This window comes from Doryrhamphus excisus, linkage group LG6 (assembly GCF_037039965.1).
Source record: "Doryrhamphus excisus strain RoL-2023G ecotype Guam linkage group LG6, RoL_Dexc_Guam_v1.1, whole genome shotgun sequence".
NCBI classification, from domain to species: domain Eukaryota; kingdom Metazoa; phylum Chordata; class Actinopteri; order Syngnathiformes; family Syngnathidae; genus Doryrhamphus; species Doryrhamphus excisus.
The window spans coordinates 3698358-3722219 of record NC_136362.1 but is presented as its reverse complement, the minus strand read 5'-3'; the positions used below and the strand labels follow the sequence as shown (position 1 = coordinate 3722219).

At 42.6% G+C, this 23862-nt stretch overlaps 1 protein-coding gene across 8 annotated transcripts; it reads right to left on the bottom strand.

The window, feature by feature from the left end:
• Positions 1-509: 509 nt before the first annotated feature.
• LOC131138848 (cyclic nucleotide-gated channel beta-1-like) lies at positions 510-22267 on the bottom strand. Of its 8 annotated transcripts, none has more exons than XM_078791139.1 (37): positions 21949-22267; positions 20775-20856; positions 20671-20695; positions 20547-20592; positions 20141-20231; positions 19815-19834; positions 19642-19744; positions 18730-18754; positions 18241-18328; positions 18010-18143; positions 17843-17906; positions 16985-17057; positions 16869-16893; positions 15060-15354; positions 14321-14470; positions 14179-14235; positions 12448-12539; positions 12179-12369; positions 12086-12113; positions 10921-11080; positions 10786-10800; positions 9662-9760; positions 9442-9596; positions 7202-7438; positions 6869-7077; positions 6748-6798; positions 6564-6650; positions 6325-6389; positions 5315-5437; positions 5077-5218; positions 4839-4998; positions 4528-4625; positions 4268-4351; positions 3389-3507; positions 3140-3286; positions 2215-2416; positions 510-1665 (listed from the first exon to the last, which is right to left on the bottom strand). In XM_078791139.1, exons 2-37 carry the CDS (start codon positions 20853-20855, stop codon positions 1402-1404), a joined length of 4005 nt encoding a protein of 1334 aa, XP_078647265.1. In that variant the 5' UTR covers position 20856; positions 21949-22267; the 3' UTR covers positions 510-1401. The 8 variants fall into 8 exon arrangements, with proteins under 8 accessions (XP_078647265.1, XP_078647268.1, XP_078647267.1 ...); XM_078791142.1 differs by having other exon boundaries at positions 7202-7435; XM_078791141.1 differs by having other exon boundaries at positions 9662-9757.
• Between the last annotated feature and the right edge of the window lie 1595 nt (positions 22268-23862).

Sequence of the window (23862 nt, the reverse complement as noted above, 5' to 3'; positions counted from 1 at the left end):
AATATGTCTCATATTCTCTTCTTTTGTCTATTATATTGGGTATTTGGAGTGTAAATGTCACTATAGGGGTGTTAGTTCATGTCCAGAGGGCTCTAATAATGTCCTATTTTCCACTGTTTTTGCTACTTTCAATTGTATAAACAGTGTATAGACTGTGTTTTCATGTTCGGTATATGCCTCATATTCTCTCCTCTACTATATTGGGTCATTGGAGTGTAAACGTGACTATAGGGTTGTTATTTCATGTACACAAGGCTCCTGTTTAATAATGTCCTGTTTTCCACTATCTTTGCTATTTTGAAATGTTTAGACAGTCTTCTCGTGTTCAGTGTTAAAATGCAAAAAAATGTTCACGGTTTTACCGTCTCTAAAAACGAAATATCACAGGAGTGTCGACTTGGTGGGACTGTGACGTCATCGTTTCTGTAACAAGGCTGGAATTTGAAAAGGCCGCCTTGTCATTTTCACGTAGACAGCTGACACTGCTGCAAGAATAATAGAAGTGAGTATTATATCTTCAATGTTTATTGTGAGAGACTGGAGAACTTTGCTGTTGTTTCAGTCCACATATTTACAGTAAAGTCGTTAAGATAGCAGCAGTCACGCTACTTCAGTTACATAAAAGGTATGAGCGCAGCATGATGATACACACACAACACGAGAATGATAACCCGGCCTACACACACTCAAACTGAAAATTATTTGGAAGGATTGTGTACAATAAAATCATCCACACCAGGGGTGTCCGAGCATTTTTCACCACCAAAGACAAAGCTTTGCAACAGCAAACAAATACCCCTCATCTATACAATTCATTGTAACAAAATACAGATGTTAAAACAATCACAAACATATGCATTATTTGACATAGTTTTGTGTTTTACAAACCCGCAAATGAATTAAAAGCGTTATTTTTTCGGGTTGTAAACACCAGACTCGCTGGGGAACTGGTCACAACACACTGAGGATGCACTAAACCTCTTAGCTCTACAATGGTGGATGGTGGAAGTATTTTTACATCCATGTTAAATACAGGACTCATTAGCATGGTAAGCTATGGACATTAAGATAAAATAAATGTAAGGCAATGTTGAAATTGACAAAAAAAAGACCGTAAACATTTATTGTTCAACAACAGCAAAAAGAAGACCTGTTATTGGTTGTGTAAAGAAAAAAAAAAATCGGAGGGTTTATAAGGTAAAGTACCGTATTTTCCGAAGTATAAGACGCACTTTTTTCATGCTTTGGCTGGCCCCGCCCCTTCCACTGTTTTTATGACACTGAGCCACTAGAGGGCACTCCAGGCTCTTTCTCTGGAGCAACAGATTACTCAGCAGATTCTTCACTTCCTTCTTTATTTCCTACCACCTGTTTTAAAAAAAAATTATTAAAATAAAATTATTATTGCTGCACCTTCTTTCCCCGATCAGTCGCCTCCTCCTTGTCGCTCGTTCCCTCCTGTCTGTCATCGACTGGCAGCATGTCGTCCGTGTCACTGCAGCACTGGGACGCGGGGTACGACATCTCGGAGTTGTCGTTGTAGCACGCCAAAGTGGAGAGGAACGCTGTGGAGCTGGCTAAAGTGGGCGAGGGCGTGGAGATGTCTCGGTCCGGGCCGGACGTGAAGACGGGAGATGGAGTAGGCAAGGGGGAGGAGATGGAGGCCTGCAAGAGAGTGGAAAGTCAATACTGTATGGTGTTACTGTTGACGGTATTGGCTGTAATGTGAATTAAATTCATTCAATTCCATCATTGAATAAATTTAACACATGCATACACACAGTTTAGTTCCAAATGTGAAAATTATGTATTTTCATAAAAAGCAGTTTTTCTGTGTTTTAGTTGGGAACTGACATTTTCCTGAAACCTGCCAATGTTCTACTGCTGCTGACCAAAGAATGGAAAAAAGTGGAAACAAACTTTTTTTTTCTGTTGAAAGACGGGAGTCTAATCTTTCCGCCGGTCAAATGTTGTCAAATGTTGATATAGCCATAGAACACAATATTCTGTGTGCTTTGAAAGATCAGTCACAACGGTATTGGACAGGTTGGCTGGGATTGAAGGAGTTAATGAAGGAGTGGTTCTGTTACTAATTAGTTCATTAAAGTGATTTAAAAACTGAAACGTATCTTTATGTAAAAAATAGATGATTTATGTGCATCTTTTTATATAAACATTAGCTTGATCAAACAATGTGTACGGTGTTAAGTTAACCTGCAGGGAGACACTGGACTTGTTTGTCTTCTCTTTGACTTGGGCCATGGCTCCTTTAAGTCCAGTGGACTTCTCCGTCATCTCCAAGGCCGCTCTCAGCAATTTGGGAGTCTCGGGTTTGGTGGCGGCCGCCTGGACATGGCGAGCTTCTTCCTTAGCTTCGTCTTTGGGCTCAGGTTTCTTCCCCTTGGTGAGCATCTTTCTGCCAAAAAACGATGCAGGGAGAACTTTGTTACAGCGAGAGCAGCTGTTTACGTTGTACTAATTGTTTGAATACCGTGCCGCTCACGAGTCAGTGAGGAAGCAGGAGCCCATCACAAGCTATCAGTGCAGTCACGACAAGCTTGTCAACCCACTGCAAATCGCAGGAGGTCATTATACACTGCTAAAAAAACACGACAATGTCCTTAAAATAAGTAAAAATGAAGCATTAACAGTATACACTTTAACAACATATAACTCTCTGTCATTTTACCAAGGACACTAAATTCATCACACAGCAACTTAACACCCAACAGGTGTACCTGACAAATGTCATTATCCATTGCGTCTGAGCAACGCATTAATTGGGGCCCTGCAATGACGTCAGCCTCCTTCTGTATACTCTGGCTCCCTCTGGTGGACAGAGGCAGCATTGCTGCTTCTCCATTGAACCACTGTTCTGGTAGTAATGCATTATGTGTAGATGATGTGTAATTAAAATATACATGCAATGTATATTTCCGAGGTGCCTTTTGAGAGATAAGTCGCTGTGTGATGAGTTTAATGTTGTTATATTATATTAAGTAACAACCTCCTGCAATTTCCATTGGTTTGACAAGCTTGTTGTCAGTGTTTTCATTGCTCGTGATTGGCTGATGTGGCTCATATAAAAACTAATCTACGTTGGGTATTTAGCTCATATGATATGCCGTGCGTTGCTGACCTTGCTTTCTTGCGCAGCAGTTTCTTGGATTCTGGGTAATGGACCAGAATTTCATTCAGGTCTTTCTTGTCGAGGATGAAGAGATTGGCAAAGCCATGAGCAATCACATTTGCAGTGCGCCTGTTGCCCCCACCCACCGCAAGCAAACTGCCAATCAAAGAGAAGACAACACTTTCAATAAAACGTACCCAAATTTGCGGCGATCCAGTAGCATAGACAATTTTACAGCTCGTTTTAAAATCTCTTTACCTGATCTCTCCAAAGACGGAGCCAGCTCCCAGAGTGACAAACACGGTTTTCCCATCCGGTCCTCCAACCACTTGGACTTCGCCTGCTTTGATGATGTACATCTCCCGACCAACTTCACCCTGAGTGGGGAAAAAATGATGAGCCACACCCTGGAATGGTCACCTGTCCGTCACAGGACTGGCGTATCGAAACGAGACAGATGGGTCATTTGTAGGGATGTCCGATAATTATCGGTACAGATAATTAATGACGTGAGCCTCCTTCCGTTTCTTTCCCTCAACAAGATGTAACAATGTAATCAAGGCAATCGTCCTCTACAATGTAGACCCTCAGTTATTTATTATTTATTCTCCTAATTCTTCTATTTATTCTTTATTTATTCTTCTAAATTCTAATTTCCATATTTTTTTACTGTCAGACTGTCTTGCACTGAAAATGGAGCTGCTGCAATTTCATTCTACTATATGTAAAATGACAATAAAGGGTATTCTGATTCTGTGTCCTTTGGCTCCCTCTGGTGGACAGAGGCAGCATTGCAGCTTGTCCTCCATTCATGCGTTATGTGTAGATGTTGAAATAGCTGCTGTTTGGGATTATAAACAAATAGCTGATAATTATTATGCTGATAATTATCGGTACAGATAATAAAAATGCTAAATCAGTTGATATCAATATCAGAGTTTTTCCCGATCATGAAAACTGATATATTTTTTAAAATGCTATCATGATATCAGTATCAGAAATTGAGAATTGGACAATATCGGCTTGTATCGGCAATACGGGACATCCCAAGTAATTTGGTGTGATGAATGAACAGCGGATGTCCCACACGAGCACGGGCAGAACACGCAAACCACACATAAAATAAAAATAAAGCACCTTTTTGCAGACATAATCCCCTGGCAGGTAGACAACTGAGCGCAGGCTTTTTAGCATGTCAAAGATCATCTGTTGGTCACACCCCTATCAGGAAGAAGAAAAACACTGGTCTTAGTCCATATGTGGTGTGCATGTATGTCAGATTCCATGGGTAATAATTGATTAACGATCATTACTACGGATGATGATTTTTATGTGGTTTTCAGTGGTGATGGTGCAACTATGCTGCTCAGAAGCGTCAATATATATATTTTTTTTACCTGGAAGAGAGGGACTTTGCTGACAATGGAGTAATTGACATCGATGGCGATGTCCAAACGCATCTTATCTGGCAGCTGAGTCAGCAGCTCCTGTTCATCTGGATGGCGGACATGCCGTTTCATCATGTAACATAACAAGTGATTGACACGTTCATAAAAATGTCTATTTTTGACACAGGGTTCACTCCTCCCCCTACAAAACCTCCTGCAAGCTTGACATTGATGTTCTCCGATGATTCTAGCTCAATATTCACAATAAGAGTGACTGAAACCGCAGAGGAAAGCGTGAAAAGCCAAGTTGACCATCTTACCCAGCATGCCTTGTGACTGCCAGGTGTAGTTGTACCAGGTTTTGACTCTGTTTTGGACGTCTTTGGGGATGCGATATGAAGACATGTATTTAATGGTGTTGTCCATGCAGGTGCGGTAGTACGTCTGACTCGCCGTGGCTGCACCGACAACGTCACGCATCTGAGAAAAAAAAAACAAAAACATTATGACGTATCTTTGTGGTGCTGCTTCATCATCGGAACTATTTTCCAAACTTACTTGACCGATCATGATTGAGAAGGCAAAGACTCCCACAAAGTAGTTGATGAGTTGGAAGACAATCTCAAACAGGGTGGTGGGATCCGGCAACCCCCCGATGGTGATGAGGGTCTTCACCGCGAAGTAGTAACAGCGGATGTAGCTGGAGGAGTGACGACAGGTAAGCGCTGATGACTTCCACCTCAGCACAACCGATCACAAGCCAAACAAAAGACGCCACCGTGGCGGCTGCACCGACCTGTTTCCTTTGCCGTCGTAGACCCACTTCGTGGAGCCCAGTCCGTTGTAGGCGGAGCCCCAGTAGTAGAGACAGGCGTTGCAGTGGAGGCAGTAGAGAAGATAAGTGGTGGTACGGATCACCCTGAAGGACACAGCTTAAGACGTTAAACGGCAGAGAGGAAGCTGACCCTTGAGCAGGCTTTAAAGCAGGGGGGTCCAAACTTTTTCCAAATTAAAGGCCACTTTGATATTTTATCTCAACTTTGTCATAAATGTTTATTTTTTATTACTTGTTTTGTTTTTTTTTTCTTTATTTTTAACTATTTAAATAACCTTTGTAAATTTTCTTTTCGTAGTATTTGGACTTTATTTTTCACATTATAACTTTTTTTCCAAAAATTGCAATTTTATTCTGTTTTGTTTGTTTCTCATAATATTAAAACATTCAAAAATATTTTTTTTTATAAAATGAAAATACAATTTCTTTAGAATATTACATGCTTATTCTCATAAAATTGCAACATTTTTTCATTACAATAATAATAGAATAATGATTATTTTGAATATAATTAATATTTTTAAATATTTTTAAATTTTCTTAAAATTACAACCATTTTCCCAAATATTTTCGCTGTTTGTCGAATAATATTCTAATTGTTTGAACTCATTTCTTCTCAATTTTCTTCTTGTAATTAATTATGACTTTATTCCTATAATATTTTGACTTGATTTTTGTAACAGTCAAACGTATTCCGCAGCCTAATTTTCCAAAAATTTTAACTGTGATACTAAAATAACATAATTTTTCCTCATAATGTTATTTTATTATTTTTACTTTTAAAAAATGTGACACAAAAATATGCAAATTAGATGAGTGAATTTACTCCCATCACAGACTTTGAGTTATCCAGCTGACTTTTCTCATTTACAGTATGCCGTCATCTCTTTGCATTTTCAAGATACAACGTCAACACTTCATATTTTCTTGGAAAAACAATATTTTTTCCCCTTGTTTCCTTGACAGCTCACCTGTAGACGTATGCTTTGGTCAAGATGGCTTCCAAACGCTCGTTGAACTCAAAGAAGGAGTTGATCTGTTGAAGCATCCACACAGAAATTCAATTGAAATATTTTTTTTTTTTATGCAGGATGGGTTTTCCACCACTGCAATTATTAAAATACTAGGTTTTCCCACAAATAAAAACATGTTTTGGTCAAAAATGCGCAAATTTGCTGTCATAAGGTGGTGGTTTCATGATAATGCTCACCTTGAGTAACCTAGGCAAGCGTAGAAGAGGGTTGATGCCAGTTTTGAAATAGAAGAGCTCCAGCGGAACAAGACTGGCCACATCGAACTGAAAAATAGATAATAGCTCATGAGTCATGAGGCAGTGTTTATCCTTTTGACAATAAAATGGTAGAGCGGTGCATGTTATAAATATAATAACTCACCTTAAAACGTTTAGTTTTCATGTAATTCTTTCTCATTTCCTTTTTGTCATACTGCGAAGAAGAAAAGGATGCCATGAATGATTTGCATATGAAATCATGAATCATGAATACGGCCACTCACAATGATGTCCCCCCCACGGACAAACTGCAGGCGCGGCTGGAAGACGGTGATGTCCAGGATGTAAATGAGGTCACAGAGGTAGTCGGTCAGGAGCCAGTAGTAGATATTGTCTGGAGTCTGGTAGGGGAAGGCCCAGCGCACCGGGATAAACCACACGTTCCAGTTCCACGCCAAAGACACCAAGAACATCCACAACACGTACATCAGATCTGGGGGGAAAAAATGTTTTAAGGATGTTTAGACACAGAATAATATTTGATATAAGTTGTGCCAAGCGTGCTAATTGTGTATTTCAGGTGAGGAAGGCGAGGGAAGGGGAGGGAGCGTTCTCACTGGTGAAAGGGTCGATGCTGGCGGGGAAGCGGTAGTGCACACAGGCTGGGATCCATCCGTGGGATTTCACCTTTGGGCTGGACTTCTCCTCCTCTGCCTCTCTCGCTCCTCTTCCTCCTGATGGACCAGGGAGTTCCTCCTCATCATCATCATCATCATCCTCCACCTCGCCCTCGTCCGCCAGATCGGGGGCACGGGCGGGGTTAGGTTGCGGCGCTGAGTCTGGAGGAGGGGCTGCTGAAAGGTGATGATGGAGGTTGAATGTTTACGATATGGTGAAAGATGTTTACTTTGTACTTGGAGCTCATTTTAACTCCATGCCAGTGTCGGCGACTCACGGGGCGACAACATCCCAAGTTTTACTGACTCACAGGTTGATGAAGATGCTCGTGTCACTGACTCACGGGACGGCAAAGACTCCATTTTTATTCACTCACAGGTTGACCAAGACTCAAGTTTTACTGACTCGCAAGTTGATGAAGACGCCGGTGTCACCGACTCACGGGGTGACAAAGACTCAAGTTTTACTGACTCACAAGTTGATGAAGACGCCGGTGTCACCAACTCACGAGGTGACAAAGACTCAAGTTTTACTGACTCACAAGTTGATGTAGACGCCAGTTTCACTGACTCAAAAGTTGACCAAGACTCAAGTTTCACTGACTCACAGGTTGATGATGTTAGTGTCACTGACTCAAGGGGTGACAAAGACTCAAGTTTTACTGACTCACAAGTTGATGATGTTTGTGTCACTGACTCACGGGGTGACAAAGACTCAAGTTTTACTGACTCACAGGTTGTATGTTAGTGTCACTGACTCACGGGGTGACAAAGACTCAAGTTTTACTGACTCACAAGTTGATGATGTTTGTGTCACTGACTCATGAAGTGACAAAGACTCAAGTATTACTGACTCACACGTTGATGAAGACGCCAGTGTCACTGACTCACGGGGTGACAAAGACTCAATTTATACTGACTCACAAGTTGATGTAGACGGCAGTTTCACTGACTCAAAGGTTGACCAAGACTCAAGTGTCACTGACTCACGGGTTGATTATGTTAGTGTCACTGACTCACGGGGTGACAAAGACTCAAGTTTTACTGACTCACAAGTTGAAGTTGATGAAGACGCCAGTGTCACTGACTCACAGGTTGACCAAGACTCGAGTTTTACTGATTCACAGGTTGATGATGTTAGTGTCACTGATTCACGGGGTGACAAAGACCCAAGTTTTACTGACTCACAAGCTGATGAAGAGGCCGGTGTCACTGACTCACGGGGTGGCAAAGACCTAAGTTTTACTGACTCACAAGTTGATTATGTTAGTGTCACTGACTCCTGAGGTGACAAAGACTCAAGTTTTACTGACTCACAGGTTGTATGTTAGTGTCACTGACTCACGGGGTGACAAAGACTCAAGTTTTACTGATTCACAAGTTGATGATGTTTGTGTCACTGACTCACGGGGTGACAAAGACTCAAGTTTTGCTGACTCACAAGTTGATGATGTTAGTGTCACTGACTCATGAGGTGACAAAGACTCAAGTTTTACTGACTCACAGGTTGTATGTTAGTGTCACTGACTCACGGGGTGACAAAGACTCAAGTTTTACTGATTCACAAGTTGATGATGTTTGTGTCACTGACTCACGGGGTGACAAAGACTCAAGTTTTGCTGACTCACAAGTTGATGATGTTAGTGTCACTGACTCACGGCGTGACAAAGACCTAAGTTTTACTGACTCACAAGTTGATTATGTTAGTGTCACTGACTCATGAGGTGACAAAGACTCAAGTTTTACTGACTCACAGGTTGTATGTTAGTGTCACTGACTCACGGGGTGACAAAGACTCAAGTTTTACTGATTCACAAGTTGATGATGTTTGTGTCACTGACTCACGGGGTGACAAAGACTCAAGTTTTGCTGACTCACAAGTTGATGATGTTAGTGTCACTGACTCACGGCGTGACAAAGACCCAAGTTTTACTGACTCACAAGCTGATGAAGACGCCGGTGTCACTGACTCACGGGGTGGCAAAGACTCAAGTTTTACTGACTCACAGGTTGTATGTTAGTGTCACTGACTCACAGGCTGACAAAGACTCAAGTTTTACTGACAAAGACTCAAGTTTTACTGACTCACAAGTTGATTATGTTCGTGTCACTGACTCACGGGGTGACAAAAAAAATTATACTTTTAGTGTTTGGTGTAATGTCAAATATGCGTCACTCACAGGGGATGATGCTGTCATCATCAGAGCTGTCAGGATCTATCAGTTTTTCTTTTGCCTTCTCCATCCTCTCTTTAAACATGCGCACCAGCTCTTGGAGACGCTCACTGACCACCGCACTCGTCTGACTGGCAGACGATGACGGACGTTCTCGCAAGCTGCAAAATCAACACAAGCGTTATCCTGTGGTGTGTGTGTGTGTGTGTGGTTGCTCCATACTCACGGGTCATCTGTGCTGTGGAGGCTAGACTGACTGGGCCACGCCCTGACAGGGATGCTTGCCTCATCGTCATCATCTTCACTTTGAGACTGCCGCCTTCTACTGTTAAAGTGAGATTAGTTGTGTGACGGTATGACATACAGTATCTGACAAATGGACGCTCTTGTAAAGTTGCACGGTCCAACAAGAGGCTTAATGAATACATGACAACATGTGTTCATTCATTAAGTCTTATGTTGTTGTCCAGACAAGTCGTTTGAGTCCCTGTACGACAGTACGAGCGCCATGTTAAAAAAAAAAAAGATGAGCGTGCATGGAGTTGACACATTGCGTCATGCGTTTGTTTATTTACACTCACTGTATTATGGTGACAATCAGTACAGTCACAGAGAGTACAACAACAACAACAACAACAACAACACAACACAAACAACATGCAACCGGAAACAGGTAGCAACAAACTGTGTCCTGCAAAGTCCTGGTTTGTTTTCAGAAGTTTGGGATGCTATAGCAAGCTGTGTGCCAAAAGTAAACATTTTTGTGAGTGTCTCAATTAGGAGTATTTCCACCATCTGCTGGTGGTCCCAGATCGGAATCCCAAGGAATAGCAGGGATCTATTATACATATGTACAAATACAGGGTGGCTTTTGCAGGACACAAAAATAAAACCACTGCAGGAAATGACCTGGAATTTTGAAAAACTTTTCCACTGAAATTACACAAGCAGAAAAAACGTTCCCCTGGAAAAGTACAGAGTAGGCAATCCCGGGCACTTTTGAGGGGATTTGAACACATTTTCAGAAACTTTGAGGTGAGGTGGAAACCTCCCTGGATTACCAAAAATAATGATTGAATAAGTTAAGTTAATAAATAAAAATTCCTGGAAATGTTGACAGAAAAAGTGCTGCTGCTTTGCCTAAGAATGGCCAGCAGAGGGCACCAAAGTCAACACCAAACGTTAAGGAAGTCAAATGTGAAGCAATGACTTGCAATTGCTGCTGTTTTCATTTCTGAAATGTATTAAAGCCGTGAGCGTTTGTGCGTCTATAGAGTATGGGATCATTGGGATCATTGGAGAGGGAATTGCAACACAGATACAAGCTAACAAGCCATGCAGCTTCCTTACTCTTTATCTCCTTTGCTGTAGATGCAACATGAAGAGAGAGACACATTTAAAACAGTCATTGCCGTTCGTATCAATTATACTCTGTGTGTTTATATTTGACTTTAAGTATTTTAACACAACTAAGTGAACACTCACCTCTGTCGACCTCCAGTGGGGGTCACAGGGACAGTGAGAGTTGTTAGTTTGGGGTCCTGGGGGGTGAGGAGCTCCTCTCCTTTCCCCTCCCCGGATTTCTCCCGATCCGAGTCGACATCCTCGACGTTGACGGCTGGATGGAGGCTGAGTCGAGAACTGTCTGTGAAGGTTTATAGAAAGAAACGTTGCGTTCAAAGAGGAGAAAAGCGATGGAGAAGATGCACACATAGCAAGAATAGCAAGATTTGGACTATTGTTTTCATATTATAGTGTAGTGGTTGACAAAACAGCAATGCTATGATATGCGGTGATGTCATGTCTAAGCAAGCACAGGCCATATCTGGGTCGGACGTGGACTGCGTCACCTGTGCGTCCTAGCGGTGAAATGAGCAAGTCGTCTTGGATGAAGAAGGCGGGGTTAGACAGGCCTGAAAGCTGGCGGGGCAGCGAGTCCAGCTGCTTGGACGGGGGGCTGACAATGGGCGGCAGGCGAGGCGAGGGGACGTTTGGCAATTCAAGGGACGGAGACGGGGAGCGGGAGCGGAGCTGATGGAGGTGGGGAGGGAGAGGGCCCGGTCTGGCAAAAGGGTTGAGTTCCAGGTCCAGTTTTTGCTGTTGTTGTTGCTGTTGTCGTCGTTTCTTAGGCATCTTGAGGCATAAGGCTGTTGAGGCGGTTCCTGATGTTGACAAAGTACTCCTGTGTCCTGTTGGGAAACTGGGAGAGCTTCTGGGGAATGTTCGACAAGGTCTGGGAGAAGGTGGTTAGAGTGGGAGTGACTGAGGAGGTGGCGGCGGACGCCGCGGGCAGGAGCTCGCTCAGGGTCTGGGCGATGTTGCGGGGGACCTGCGTGAGTCGGATCTGAGAGAGCTCCTGGCGCAGCTCGGGGGGCAGAGAAGGTAAACACTTGGTAACGTCAGACAGCTGGGTGGGTAGTTGAGGCATGGGGGGGAACTTGGGGCGGGAGATGCCGTTCTCTTTGAAGAAAGCGTTGATATTGCCCAGGCACTCTGAGGTGAGCGGGATGCGCATCAGGCAGCTCTTAATAGCGTCGCAGCTGACTGGCGCTACAGAGGAGACAAGTGGATAGCACATATGTACGTTCATCAGTCACGCTGCACCCATGATGCAACGCTGCACTGAACGCAACTCTAGAAAGCAACCTACCCCCACACTCGTCCCCGCTGGCCTCCTCCTGCAAAACACGACACGTAGAAACCATGAAGTAAAATACCAAGGCGTCCATGATACCTCCAGTACCTTTTCAGCAGCTTTGGCGCCTTGCGTGTCTTGCTCAGTCTTCTGTGGCTGCTGGGTCACAGGCTCAGCTTTGGAAATCACTTCCTGGGTCTTGTCCTGTTCACGGTGGGGCTCAGAGGTCTTCGCCGGTTCAGGACTCAGCGGTGGAGGCGAAGGGGATATTGCTGGCGGTTGGGGCTCGTCTTGTTTGTCTGGCATTGAACACAAATGTTGGTACGTATCAGGAAGCACGCTCGGATAATAATAAGAATTCCTTGTATTTTTCTTACAGTCATGTGAGGAGGCGAAGGTGCTGGGTTGTTCTATACCTTCTTCAACGATGGTGGGTTCCTCGGAGATGTTTGCCTGACTCTCGTCCGTTCTGTATGCAGGACAGGGCGCAACATTATCGCATTTCAAATAATAAATCAGGATTATATATACATTTGTTTCTTGAAGTTGAAAGTTTCCGTCAGCATCCAAGCTCCCTTTTGTTTTGTCTCCCTGCCTTCTCCTGGTTTTTCCGACTTCCCAGTTTCCCTGGTCCCGGCTGAAGGCGGAGTTTTCCAGTTCCCTGTGCTAATCTATGTTGCGTCTTTCTCGCTACAAACGTTCGCCTGGGGCAGTGGTGTCCAAAGTGCGGCCCAGGGGACATTTGCAGTCCGCTGCAGTTTTTTTTATTGGCCCAAACCATATTTTAAAATATAATTGAACAAGAGAACTATTTTTCTTAAAAGTACTGCAATGGCAAAAGTGGAAAAATCTTCAGTTATATAATGAGAACAAAAAAATATTAAATTTTAGTATAAAAGTTGCAATTTTTGCAAAATTAGGTAGCGTAAAAAGTTGGAGTGATAAAAAAAATCAAGTCAAAATATTATGTGAATAAAGTCAAAAAATATTACAAGAAGAAAATTTACAACAAGTGAGTTCAAACAATTAGAACATTTAAAAAAAACAGCAAAAATAGGGGTGAAAATGGCTGTGATTTCACAAAAAAAGTGCACCGTGCAGCCTAACTTTATTTCATAAAATGTATTTTTGAATATTGTAATATTATGAGAGACAATCAAAAGGAGGTTGGGCATAAAGTCAAAATATGGCAAGGAAAAATGAGGAAAATAAACAAAACTAATAAAAAAGAAAACACAACAAGGCTTTTTCGCTTATATCACAAAGCTGAGAATGTATATATGTGTATTAATATGTGTATATATAAAACATCTTAGCATTACAAAATTTGAACATATTGTCGTTAAATAAATGACAAAACTAAGTTGCGGGTCACACCACAAAGTTCCCCACTGAGGGACGAATAAAGGCACATCTTGATGACCACAAAGGTCAGCGTGTGCGTTCAATAAAGTTCCCACGTTCAGCTGTTATCCGACAGATGTCACATCAAGCTTGTGATACTCGCATCCTAACAGTCGCTGGGCTAGTTTTACCACCTGGATCAGTCTTTGTTGACGTTTATACGCAATACTCACTTAATCCGTCAACGTTGGCGAAGAAAAAAAGACACTGGGCGGGAGACCAGGATTCAGATGTTATGATTCCACAAGTTCTTTGGAAAAACAAGCCCAGGGTTCCATTTTATGTGCGCGTTTCTGTTTTCCCTTGTGTGTCAGGATGTGACACAGCGGCAGGTTACCGAGGGAACCGTGGGGGGAGGACATGATGCGGAGGGGAGGGAGCGAGGGAAGGCAGGCTGTTGCTAGTGGAAGCTGCGGTTGCTAGGGCGCAGTATCTGTGATGCTGATGCAGTGTGTCGCCGAGGTCACATAACAGGAAGTCACGGGCCAGTTTTTTCTTTTTCCTCTCATTCCAGACTATTTATTGCTATTTGTATATCAAATGGTAGCTCTTAATTTGGCAGGAGCCAATCACGTATTAAAAGGGAGAACATGACGAGGTAAGAAGTAAGAAGTCAAAAGACTAAAAAAGGGGCATCCTAACTTTTTCCACTGTTGCTGTGCCAATTTGGTACGTTTTACAATCCAGTGCAGATGACTACTTACTCGATGGCGTCATGATCTTGATGACTGACTTCTCTGTCGTCTTGTAAAGCTGTCAGTCTGCCAGCGGTGAACACAGTGCCACATGGCTCGTGAACAATCAGCACTCAGCCAGCAGAAAGGAAGGGAAAAAAGGAAGTCGTACTCTATGTCAGGCTCCTCGAGCAGCTCTTGGCTCCCCACTGACAGTCTGAGGGGCTGGCTCTCGTTGGCCAGCTGTCGAATGGCCATCTCGGCCGTCTGCCTCGCCACTTCCTCGGCCATGCGGGTCATCTCCATGCGCTCCTGCAGCAAGCTAAACAAAGGGGTGCTGGTCAGCGTGCCCTAGCTAACATTCAGTTGTGCAGCCAAGTCAGTCAAGCCTTCTTACATAGAGTAAAAAAAAATTCTCCTCCCACAATGTGTGGAAGTGGTAAGTTTTTGGCTTCTTCAGCTTGGAAGAAATAAATTTGAGGCTAGATGGTGAGCTCGCTAGTATTGTAAACAAAGAATAATAGTGCAAAGGCGACTATAGGTGTGTTATTTCATGTCTACAGGGCTCTAATAATGATAAAAACAGATTTAGAAAGTCATAAACAGATTATCTATGCTCTAAGTATGGAACTCTATATATAGATTATATATCGCAAGAAATTTTGATACCATTATTCATTATGGTGTGTTGCATTTGTATGGCTTGTGTTATTTTTGGTTGCACCGTGAGTGAGGGAGGCTGGAGGTTTTTTTGTCATGTGGTTGATCTGATAATCTGAGGTAATCTGAGGCTCACACAAATAAAAAAAATATAACTTTTTTTTTTACTGCTGAGCATATCATGAAACTTATTTATCATTTAATTTTTCTGTACAGGAGCCAAGATCTCTGGATGAGTCCCTGACCCTTACCGTTCTTCCATGGTGGCTAAAGCCACATCCTCTGCCTCCTTCTTGATGTTCTCGATGAACGGTGTCCAACGGCCCGTCTGGGTCTCAGCATCCTCCTGGAGTATCTTAGCCATCGTCGGTTGTGACGGTTCCGGTTCTCGGTTTGTCTCAGCGCACTTCTGGAGGTTCAAGGAGGAACCGGACTGGGTGCTTTTTGTGGCGGCCTGCTGTGTTTGGGCTGATGTGGACGTGTCTTGGCTCTCGTGGTCTGAATCCACGTCCTCCAGCACCATGTCAGGTTTAAGACTGGCTGATGCTAAAAGAGGACGGCAAGGGTCATTTTGCGTGGAAGGAGATACATGAACATTGAGTATTTTTGGAATGTTAAAGAAACGGGCTTCACATGGAACACGTCACGATCACATGGAAGAAAACTCAAGACGTCATCTCAACCGAGTGAAACTTTATTCCTCCCAAACTCCCGTCTTTACATTCATGTTTCAATTTAGGAATGATATCATCTGTGATACCCCATGAAACAACAAAACAACCATTCTCAGGCCACATTTCACATTTCACAGTTCAAGGCCATAGACATGATAAAGTGAGTCAAAACAGCCTAAATCAGCACGCAATATAATAATTCTACAATAAATACTTCAGCTGGAAGAACATTGGGATATTTCTTGCACCAAAATGAATACAAATATATATATATATATTATCTCTCTAAATGCAAGAATACACAATAAATAAATAAAAATATACTTTTGATAACACTATTATACATACGCATAGCTGCCATTAATCAAATTTTATTTTGAAATCAGATTTTTTTATGGAAAATCATGTTTTTTTTTAATGCTCTTTTTCCATAAACAGAGTACGTAAATGACAAACCATACGGTCACTTATAGGCTGGGATGAATAGCGTATGATGTATGGACAAATATATAATATATTTTGGGTACAGGTGAATAAAATATCACAGGACCAAAAAGTAATACAGTAATCCCTCGTTTATCGCGGTGAATCGGCTCCAGATAAGTGATAAGTGAGATTCCGCAAAGTAGAATTCCTTATTTCACGGCCCCCGGGTACCGATGGGTGGCCAGTTGATCAGAGCACCCCCATTAGAGCCATCTAGACATGAAGTAGCACCCCTATACATGCATATTACTCAATATAGTATACATAATCAGAGAAAATATGACATTTAAGACATGATTGTGTGTCGCTGGAAATGTGTTAAAAGGGAGCTGAGGGGATCATTCTGTCTATTGGAGGTCATTTTTATTCTTGAAAATATGTCATTTTTGAAAAACTAGTCAAATGTGTTTCAATGTGCATATCTTTTGAGTAATACTACGAGGCCGTATTCAATCACGAAGCTGCACAATCCAAAGTAGCGAGGGATCACTGTATTGTACTACATAACCTTAAACTGTACACACGTTTTACACATTCATATTCAAGCGTATCGAGCTCTTTCATTTTTCAGCTGCCTGTGTATGATGAAGCTGCAGCGCTGCCAAATAGCTTAAGCGGAAAGTCATTAAAGATTTCTGTGCGAACGGGAGCGGCCCCCAGTCGTCTCCTCCTGCTGTTCAAGGGGCTCGCAGCGCCTTCCCCCCTGAAACAGAAGGAGAAGAGGTACTGAGTTAGGCTCCAAACGTCCTTACTGTGAAAAAAACAAAAAAAAAGCAAAAAAAACAGGATGACTGATGTCTATTTGGCTGAAGTGAACTGTGAAGTGTGGCAGTGCAAAACATAAACAGAGGACGATTGTCTACAACTGAGGAAACATGGCTAGTAGAACCTTAAAGGTACCTTTCTTTAGAATGTCTGCAGCGGCCTGAAGACACATCAAGTCAGCATCCATGTGAAGAGAAAGAAAGACCAGGATGAGAGGAGATGCAGGACAGAAAGGCCCTCACAGTACTTACTTCAACGTCGTTTGGTTGGGGAAGAACGGGCTGGGGTATCTTCAAACCAATTCCTGACATGAACCAGCCAACGCTGAGGAGAAACACACGTCATTTTATAGCACCAGGATGGAGACCGGATTCATCCTTTCATCTTTAACGTGCAACGTAGTACGCAAAAGACAATATGCTGAACCTGAAGGAGAATATGCTTTCCCCAATGCTGCATTCTGATTGGATAAGGGTTTCTCACGATTAATTTCCAAACTGTAGGTCCAACTGACTTGGAACTAAGCTGGTTCTAAGTTGATATCACCCATCGTTCTCGAGATATTTAATTATTTCTAATGCTGCATTCTGATTGGACAGATGTTTTTAATGCTGCATTCTGATTGGATGATCGTTTTTTGCAATTAAATTCCGAACTGTAGGTCCTATCGACGTGGAACCAAGTTCTACCCCCTCAAAAGCGACCTTGACCTTTCTAACGGTACCGACCACGACTCTCTACGACTTCCGCTTCCCGAGATACACCATTTTTTTCCAAGTTTCTCCCGCTTCCCGATGTAGAAAGTCGTGGGTGACATCAGTAGAAAGCTAGTGGTCACTTTTGGGGAGGGGGGTGGGGGGGTAGAACTGGGTTCCAAGTTGATAGCACCTATCGATCTCAAGATTTTCGTTTTTTCCTCATGCTGCCCTCTGATTGGATGAGCGTTTTTTGCAGTTAATTTTCAAACTTCTACCACCTTCGGGGTGGTGACAGAAGATGCGTTCAAGAAAAAGAAGTTTGTCAAGAAGGAAATGAAAGCCCAAAATGATACAGAGGAACAGAAGGAAGCTCATGAAGGATGTAGGAGAAAATGAAGGAGGTAAACCTACGCTGAGGACTTGCTATCAGTGTCCAGTGAGATTCCACTGAGAGATTCGGGTGGTGGAGAAAGAACTGTGACATAAATGACATTTACACACAAAAAAAAAAAAAAAAAACAGTTGAGTGAACAAATAAAATCTAAATTATCACGTTAGGGGCATGTGAATGTTCCCACCAGGGAATGTAAAGTATATACTTTTGTCCAGAGAGGAGCGGGAAGACTTTTTGGGTTTTGACTCATTGGACACGGCACCAGCAGGCAGGAAAACAGGCTGAGGGATCTTCTGCTTTATCCATGTCACCACACTCCAAAAAAAAACAACAACAATAAAATAATATCTACAACTGACACCGAGATGCTGTGACGATGGAACGTGTACGGCGAGAGACGGTGGGTGGCGCTTACTTTGGAGGGAAAGTCAGACCGTCCTCCTCGGACATCTCATCTTCTGACACCATCTCCACCACTGGGATGTGTGGGAGGGGATCATAATCTGGACACACAAATTATAACATCGAATATCACTTATTTGAATGACTGCATCAAATTAATTGTACTATTTAATTGAATTTAAACATCTGCAGGTATATGTAGATGATATAAAGGGTTAAGAAGATATACAGTGTGTGCCCCTTCCTGGTTGTTGTTTTTTTCCTCCCTGAATAATAAAAAGTTTCTTTTAAAAACTGCATGTTGTGTTCAGGCGCGTTGCCATGGACTAATATTAATTTATTTACAATTTTTCATACTACTGTATATTAAAAAGGCACAATATATATTTTTTCAAACTGATACCAATAACTTTCTTTAAAAAAGGAGCGCTTGGTTTGCTCACGCTCACACAGTACAGGTAACTTAACCTAACCTGTAAAAACTGCTAAAAACCAAACATACCTGGCATTGTAGCAACCTCATACACCTGTAATGACAGAGAAAGTGTTACTTTTAATCATAATCAGTTCTAAAATATTCTAGTACTTAATATAGCGGCAGTATTGCTGAATGAGCCTCTGTTGTTGTATTAGCACTAGCATCAATGCTAATGTTAAAGTTACAGTATTTAAGAGCCCGTGTACAAACTTTCCCTACACAAAAATGACCAAATTATGTTATTTAACGGCATAATGTAATAACGCAAATCAAGTTTGATAGCGTAGCAAGTTAATAAACTCTTTACGTGCTTCAATATCATGCTAAGCAGGCTTTTTGAGCGCTAGCATAGTGTTTAGCTAAGTGGTTATGGTGCTTTCAAGGTGACGACGTAAACATGAACGTAGAGTATTTAGAGCCCGTGTACAAACTTTCCCTACACAAAATGACCAAATTATGTTATTTAACGGCATAATATAATAACGCAAATCAAGTTTGATAGCGTAGCAAGTTAATAACAAACTCTTTACTTGCTTCAAGATCATGCTAGTAGGCTTTTTAAGTGCTAGCGTAGTGTTTAGCTGAGTGGTTATGGTGCTTTCAGGGTGACGACGTAAACATGAACGTAGAGTATTTAGAGCCCGTGTACAAACTTTCCCTACACAAAATGACCAAATTATGTTATTTAACGGCATAATGTGATAACGCAAATCAAGTTTGATAGCGTAGCAAGTTAATAACAAACTCTTTACGTGCTTCAATATCATGCTAGCAGGCTTTTTGAGTGCTAGCATAGTGTTTAGCTAAGTGGTTATGGTGCTTTCAAGGTGACGACGTAAACATGAACGCTGGGTTTCAAGTCATTTCCTGCGTTGACGTCACAAAGATCGAATGTTTGAATAACATTGTTTTGAATAACATTGAATAAAATGTCACCTCCGTGTGTTCCTCGTTGTCATTGTCTATCTCTCGGTACTTGTCGTCAGGCTGAGGCAGCACCTTGGTCAGACCCTGCGCCACCCAGCCCATCACTCCCGACCTGCGACACAAACACCACTCGCCTTTCAACAAATGTCCACTAAAAGCGCATTTATTTGATGAAACCTTACCTTTCACCGTCACCCCCCGACTGATGGAGAGAAAAAGACAACAAAAATGGGTATCGGGCACAAATGGCTTTATAGGAAAGACACTAAAGAAAGTCAGGGCATACTACAATGTCAATATCGTCTATACAAGAGAGGCGATACCAGGGGTGTCCATAGCACGGCACGGGGGCCATTTACATCACACATGTTTGTGCAGTTTATTTGTTTATCCGTGTACAGGTCATGTTGTTGAAAAGTTGTCCAGTTAGAATGTGTCATACAGTACAGTTGTTTTTTTTTATGTTTTCCATCTTAGAGATGACCAGTAGATGGTCTGAAAGCCTCACCCTGTTCTCCAGATGAGGGGAGCCGGCAGGCTGAGGCAGGGCGCTAGCAAAGCCATTGGACAGCCAACCTAAAACTCCAGTCTGGGATTGACTGAAGAAAACAAAATTCACGATCACACATCCATCCATCTTATATGGCGCCTTGGAACGTCGGGGGAAACCGGAGTACCCGGAGGAGAACATGCAAACTCCATACATTTCTTTCCTATCTCCTAGCTATGTGGCCAACATACAGCAAAACAGCCCTAGACCACCACACTACCACCACCATATTTTACTCTTGCTATCACAGAAATGCAATCACTTTTCCCACACATGGCCATTCAGGTTTGGATTTTCCAAACTATGTCGACCAACTCATCAAGTCATGGAAAAATACCCGCTCAAGTATATTTGGAAAGTCTACCTGTCCTCTGAAGCATCTTCAGTGTTCTTTGGCGGAGGACACTTGGCTGGAAAAGACAATATTAGAATATTAATAATATTACAGTAGCACAAAATAATATATTTTTTGGTGTAATAATCCTCACCCTCTTTGCTTTTTGGAGGATCCTGCTGCATTGAAAAGGAAATCATGTTTAACATCACAATCAAAACATCCAGTGTGTGCGTGTGTGTGTGTGTGTGTGTGTACCTCAGCAGGTTTTTTGACATCTCCCTCCTTCTGAGGGCCTTCAGGGGGTTGGGGGACCACTTTCACCACCCAGTTGAACATCCTGTCCGAGCACACAGCCCTTTGTCAAGCGTTGCTAATGAAGCTAATGATAATGATGACAGAGAGCTCTTTGCTGCAGCTAAGGAGATGAAGATGAAGATGAAGTGCATGTTTTCCATCCCAGAAGTCATGCACTTCTTCTCAGCTTTAAGGTTATCTGATCATGCAAAAAAAATACATACTTTTCATTTCAATTGTGTGGGCAATTGCGGAATAATATCATGTGTTTCTATTCATATATATTTCTGTATTGACAGTACAAGTAGCCCTCTTTGGGCAGCCATAAGGGCCACGTGGCCCTCAGTGAAAAGGAGTTTTGACAACCTTGATTTAAACAAACAAATATGCTAAGAAGTTTATTTTAAGGAAGGAAGGATATTTGGGTGATATGTCATGTTAAACATATCGGTAAGGATAATTGAGAGCTAGACAATATCTGCATATCCCTTTTCGGCAAAGAGAACAACATTTTAGCTTAGTTTTTATGCCTGCTGGACACAACCCTGGCTGGGAATGGAACCCCACCCCTCTGCCATGAGGAAGAGGACTGCACCATTACACCACCATGGATCCAAATCATATGTTGTTTATTCTAAGAATCACTTTTTCCCCCCAACCAAATGGTGCAAAAGCATTATTATGTTTCCCATAATTGTCCAATTTTAGATCCCCCGTCTGTTGCATGAAAGTGGCTTGATGGCACTATCTGCAGGCGAGACTTGTGCTGAGTATTATGGACTACTGCTACAAGTTGGTCAGCCTGTTAGGTTAATCTGCGTCAGGGCAGCAGTCCGCTGAAGCTGCAAGGTGCCACACACACACTCATGCAGTCTAGAAAGGTCATGCTAACAATTGATTGAATATTTGTAAACATGCTGATATTAGCAACTCTGTTAGCATGCATAATACAGGACACTTGGGCAGCCGGTTGAGTGATGTGGTGAAATCGAACCCAATGTAAAACCAGCATAGATTAAGAACGGTTTCCATGACAATTCATTTTGAATGTTTTTAAAGCAGCCACATTCCCGGGGAATGGCGACAACCACAACATTAACACCAGAAACTAAACAAAACAAAAATTTTGCCCTACCTGAGGGTCTACAGGAGGCCCCGCATGCCGCTGGCGTCCGCTGAGATCCACTGTGCAATGTGGGTCTGCCGAGATTTTCCACAGCGACTGCTGGCCCCTAACTGGATTAGGCAGCAGCACCTGAAGGTTAAGGCCTCAATCCTGGACTTGGTGCCAGATTGGGGATGAGTTAAGCGATGATCAGGATCTAACACCGTTGCTTCTTCCAGCAGGCCAGGTATCCGTTAGCGGAGCAATCCTTAATAGGTCACTGGGAATACTACGCTACTGTGCAGCCATTACAACATCAATGTGTCCTGGAGGCACGCCTCCCTTGGCAGCAAAGACTTCACAGCAGCTCCAGAAAAATAAACATTTTTTTTTAGATAAGCTCAGGTCAGTTTTGACTTATAGGCATACGCTCGTCAAATAAGCTTTGTGTTCCTTTTTACAAAAGGAATGTATCTTACCTGCAGTCACGTGGCGGTAGCATCGTGGTCTGTTGCTGCATGAGTGCTGCCGGCTACTGGGGAGCTGCGGTTCCGTGAGGGATATTCAAAAATACTCTTCTTTGACAACATGTAGGCAGGTTTCCCCAGATGATTGTGATTATATTATTGTTCCCGCAAAAAACATTCGACGTTACCAATGCTGTAGAAACGCTAAAATGCTAAAGCTACTTCTCATTACGAGACGTCCTGAAGTAATCTCTTTTCCTGAGAAACTTCGGACTGTCCAGTGTCTACTTCCAGATTTTAAAAAGATACCGGCGTTTATCAACTTCTATAAAGTTGGGTTCGCAGCTAGCGGCACCGTTTTCTCAGGAAGTACAAAATCCAAAATACAACTGAATAGGTGCAGATTTTGGAAGATCTAGAAAGCCTTCTGTGGTGGTTATTGTGTGTCGCTGCTCTATAGGAGTCCACAACTCAATACAAAGGGCAAAATTTCAACTTTTGCTCATGTTTTTTTACATGTGACCTTAACGTCCACCAGACTAGAACAGAAGGGGAGATGAGTCTCTCTGGGTTCCATATTTCTACTTGCGTCCATACATAATTGTGTGTGTCGGGTAGAAAAACATCCATGATGTCCAGGTCACCTTCTGAAGCTAGCAGCGAGATGCCGGGCAGGCGGCGGACGCGCAGATCCCATTATGAGCTCAGCGGGGGATAAGCTGGTGAGAACACGTCTGGAAGATGGCACCACCGCACCGGCCTCAATCCCAACATCTGGATAAGGCGGGGAGGACAAGACAAGACGGGCAGATGTGAGATCTTCTATTTAAGAAGACCTCTGTGCACCAGGAGTGTGAGGTCTTTGTCCACGGGAGGCAGCAACGGGAAGGAAAAACAGGAAGTGGGTGAGAAAGCTGGTAAAGCTGCTGTGCCTGATCTGTGTGACAGGAGATAATCCTGATTAACGCTGACATGCGGCAAGGTGTGCTCGCTCTCACAATAAACAATCGCACAAGCGCGTACAGCAAACAATAACAGTCATATTTTTGCCAAACGAACACAACAGAACACCCCTAATCCCTAACACTGGCTACTGTTGCAGCTGTAACCAACACCAGGCTAAAACTCAACTCTGAAACCCTGACGACACTTCCTGTTTGTGCCACACTCAACATTTTTCACTTGTCTTAGTTATGTCTTATTCCCTGCTATCATGTCCATTATATTGGGTAATATGAGTGTAAGATATTACTATAGGGGTGTTAGTTCATGTTTAGAGGGCTCTAATAACGTTAATAATAAATATTAAATTTATCAATAAGGAATCCTACTTTGTGGAAATGCACCGGGTCTTAAAATATATCTATTTTTGTTGTGTTTTAATCATTCAACTGAATATCAGTATCTTCCTTTGCATTTACTTGGTATCAAATCGACACCCAAATGTGCCGTATCGCCCACCCCTGAATATGTAGCT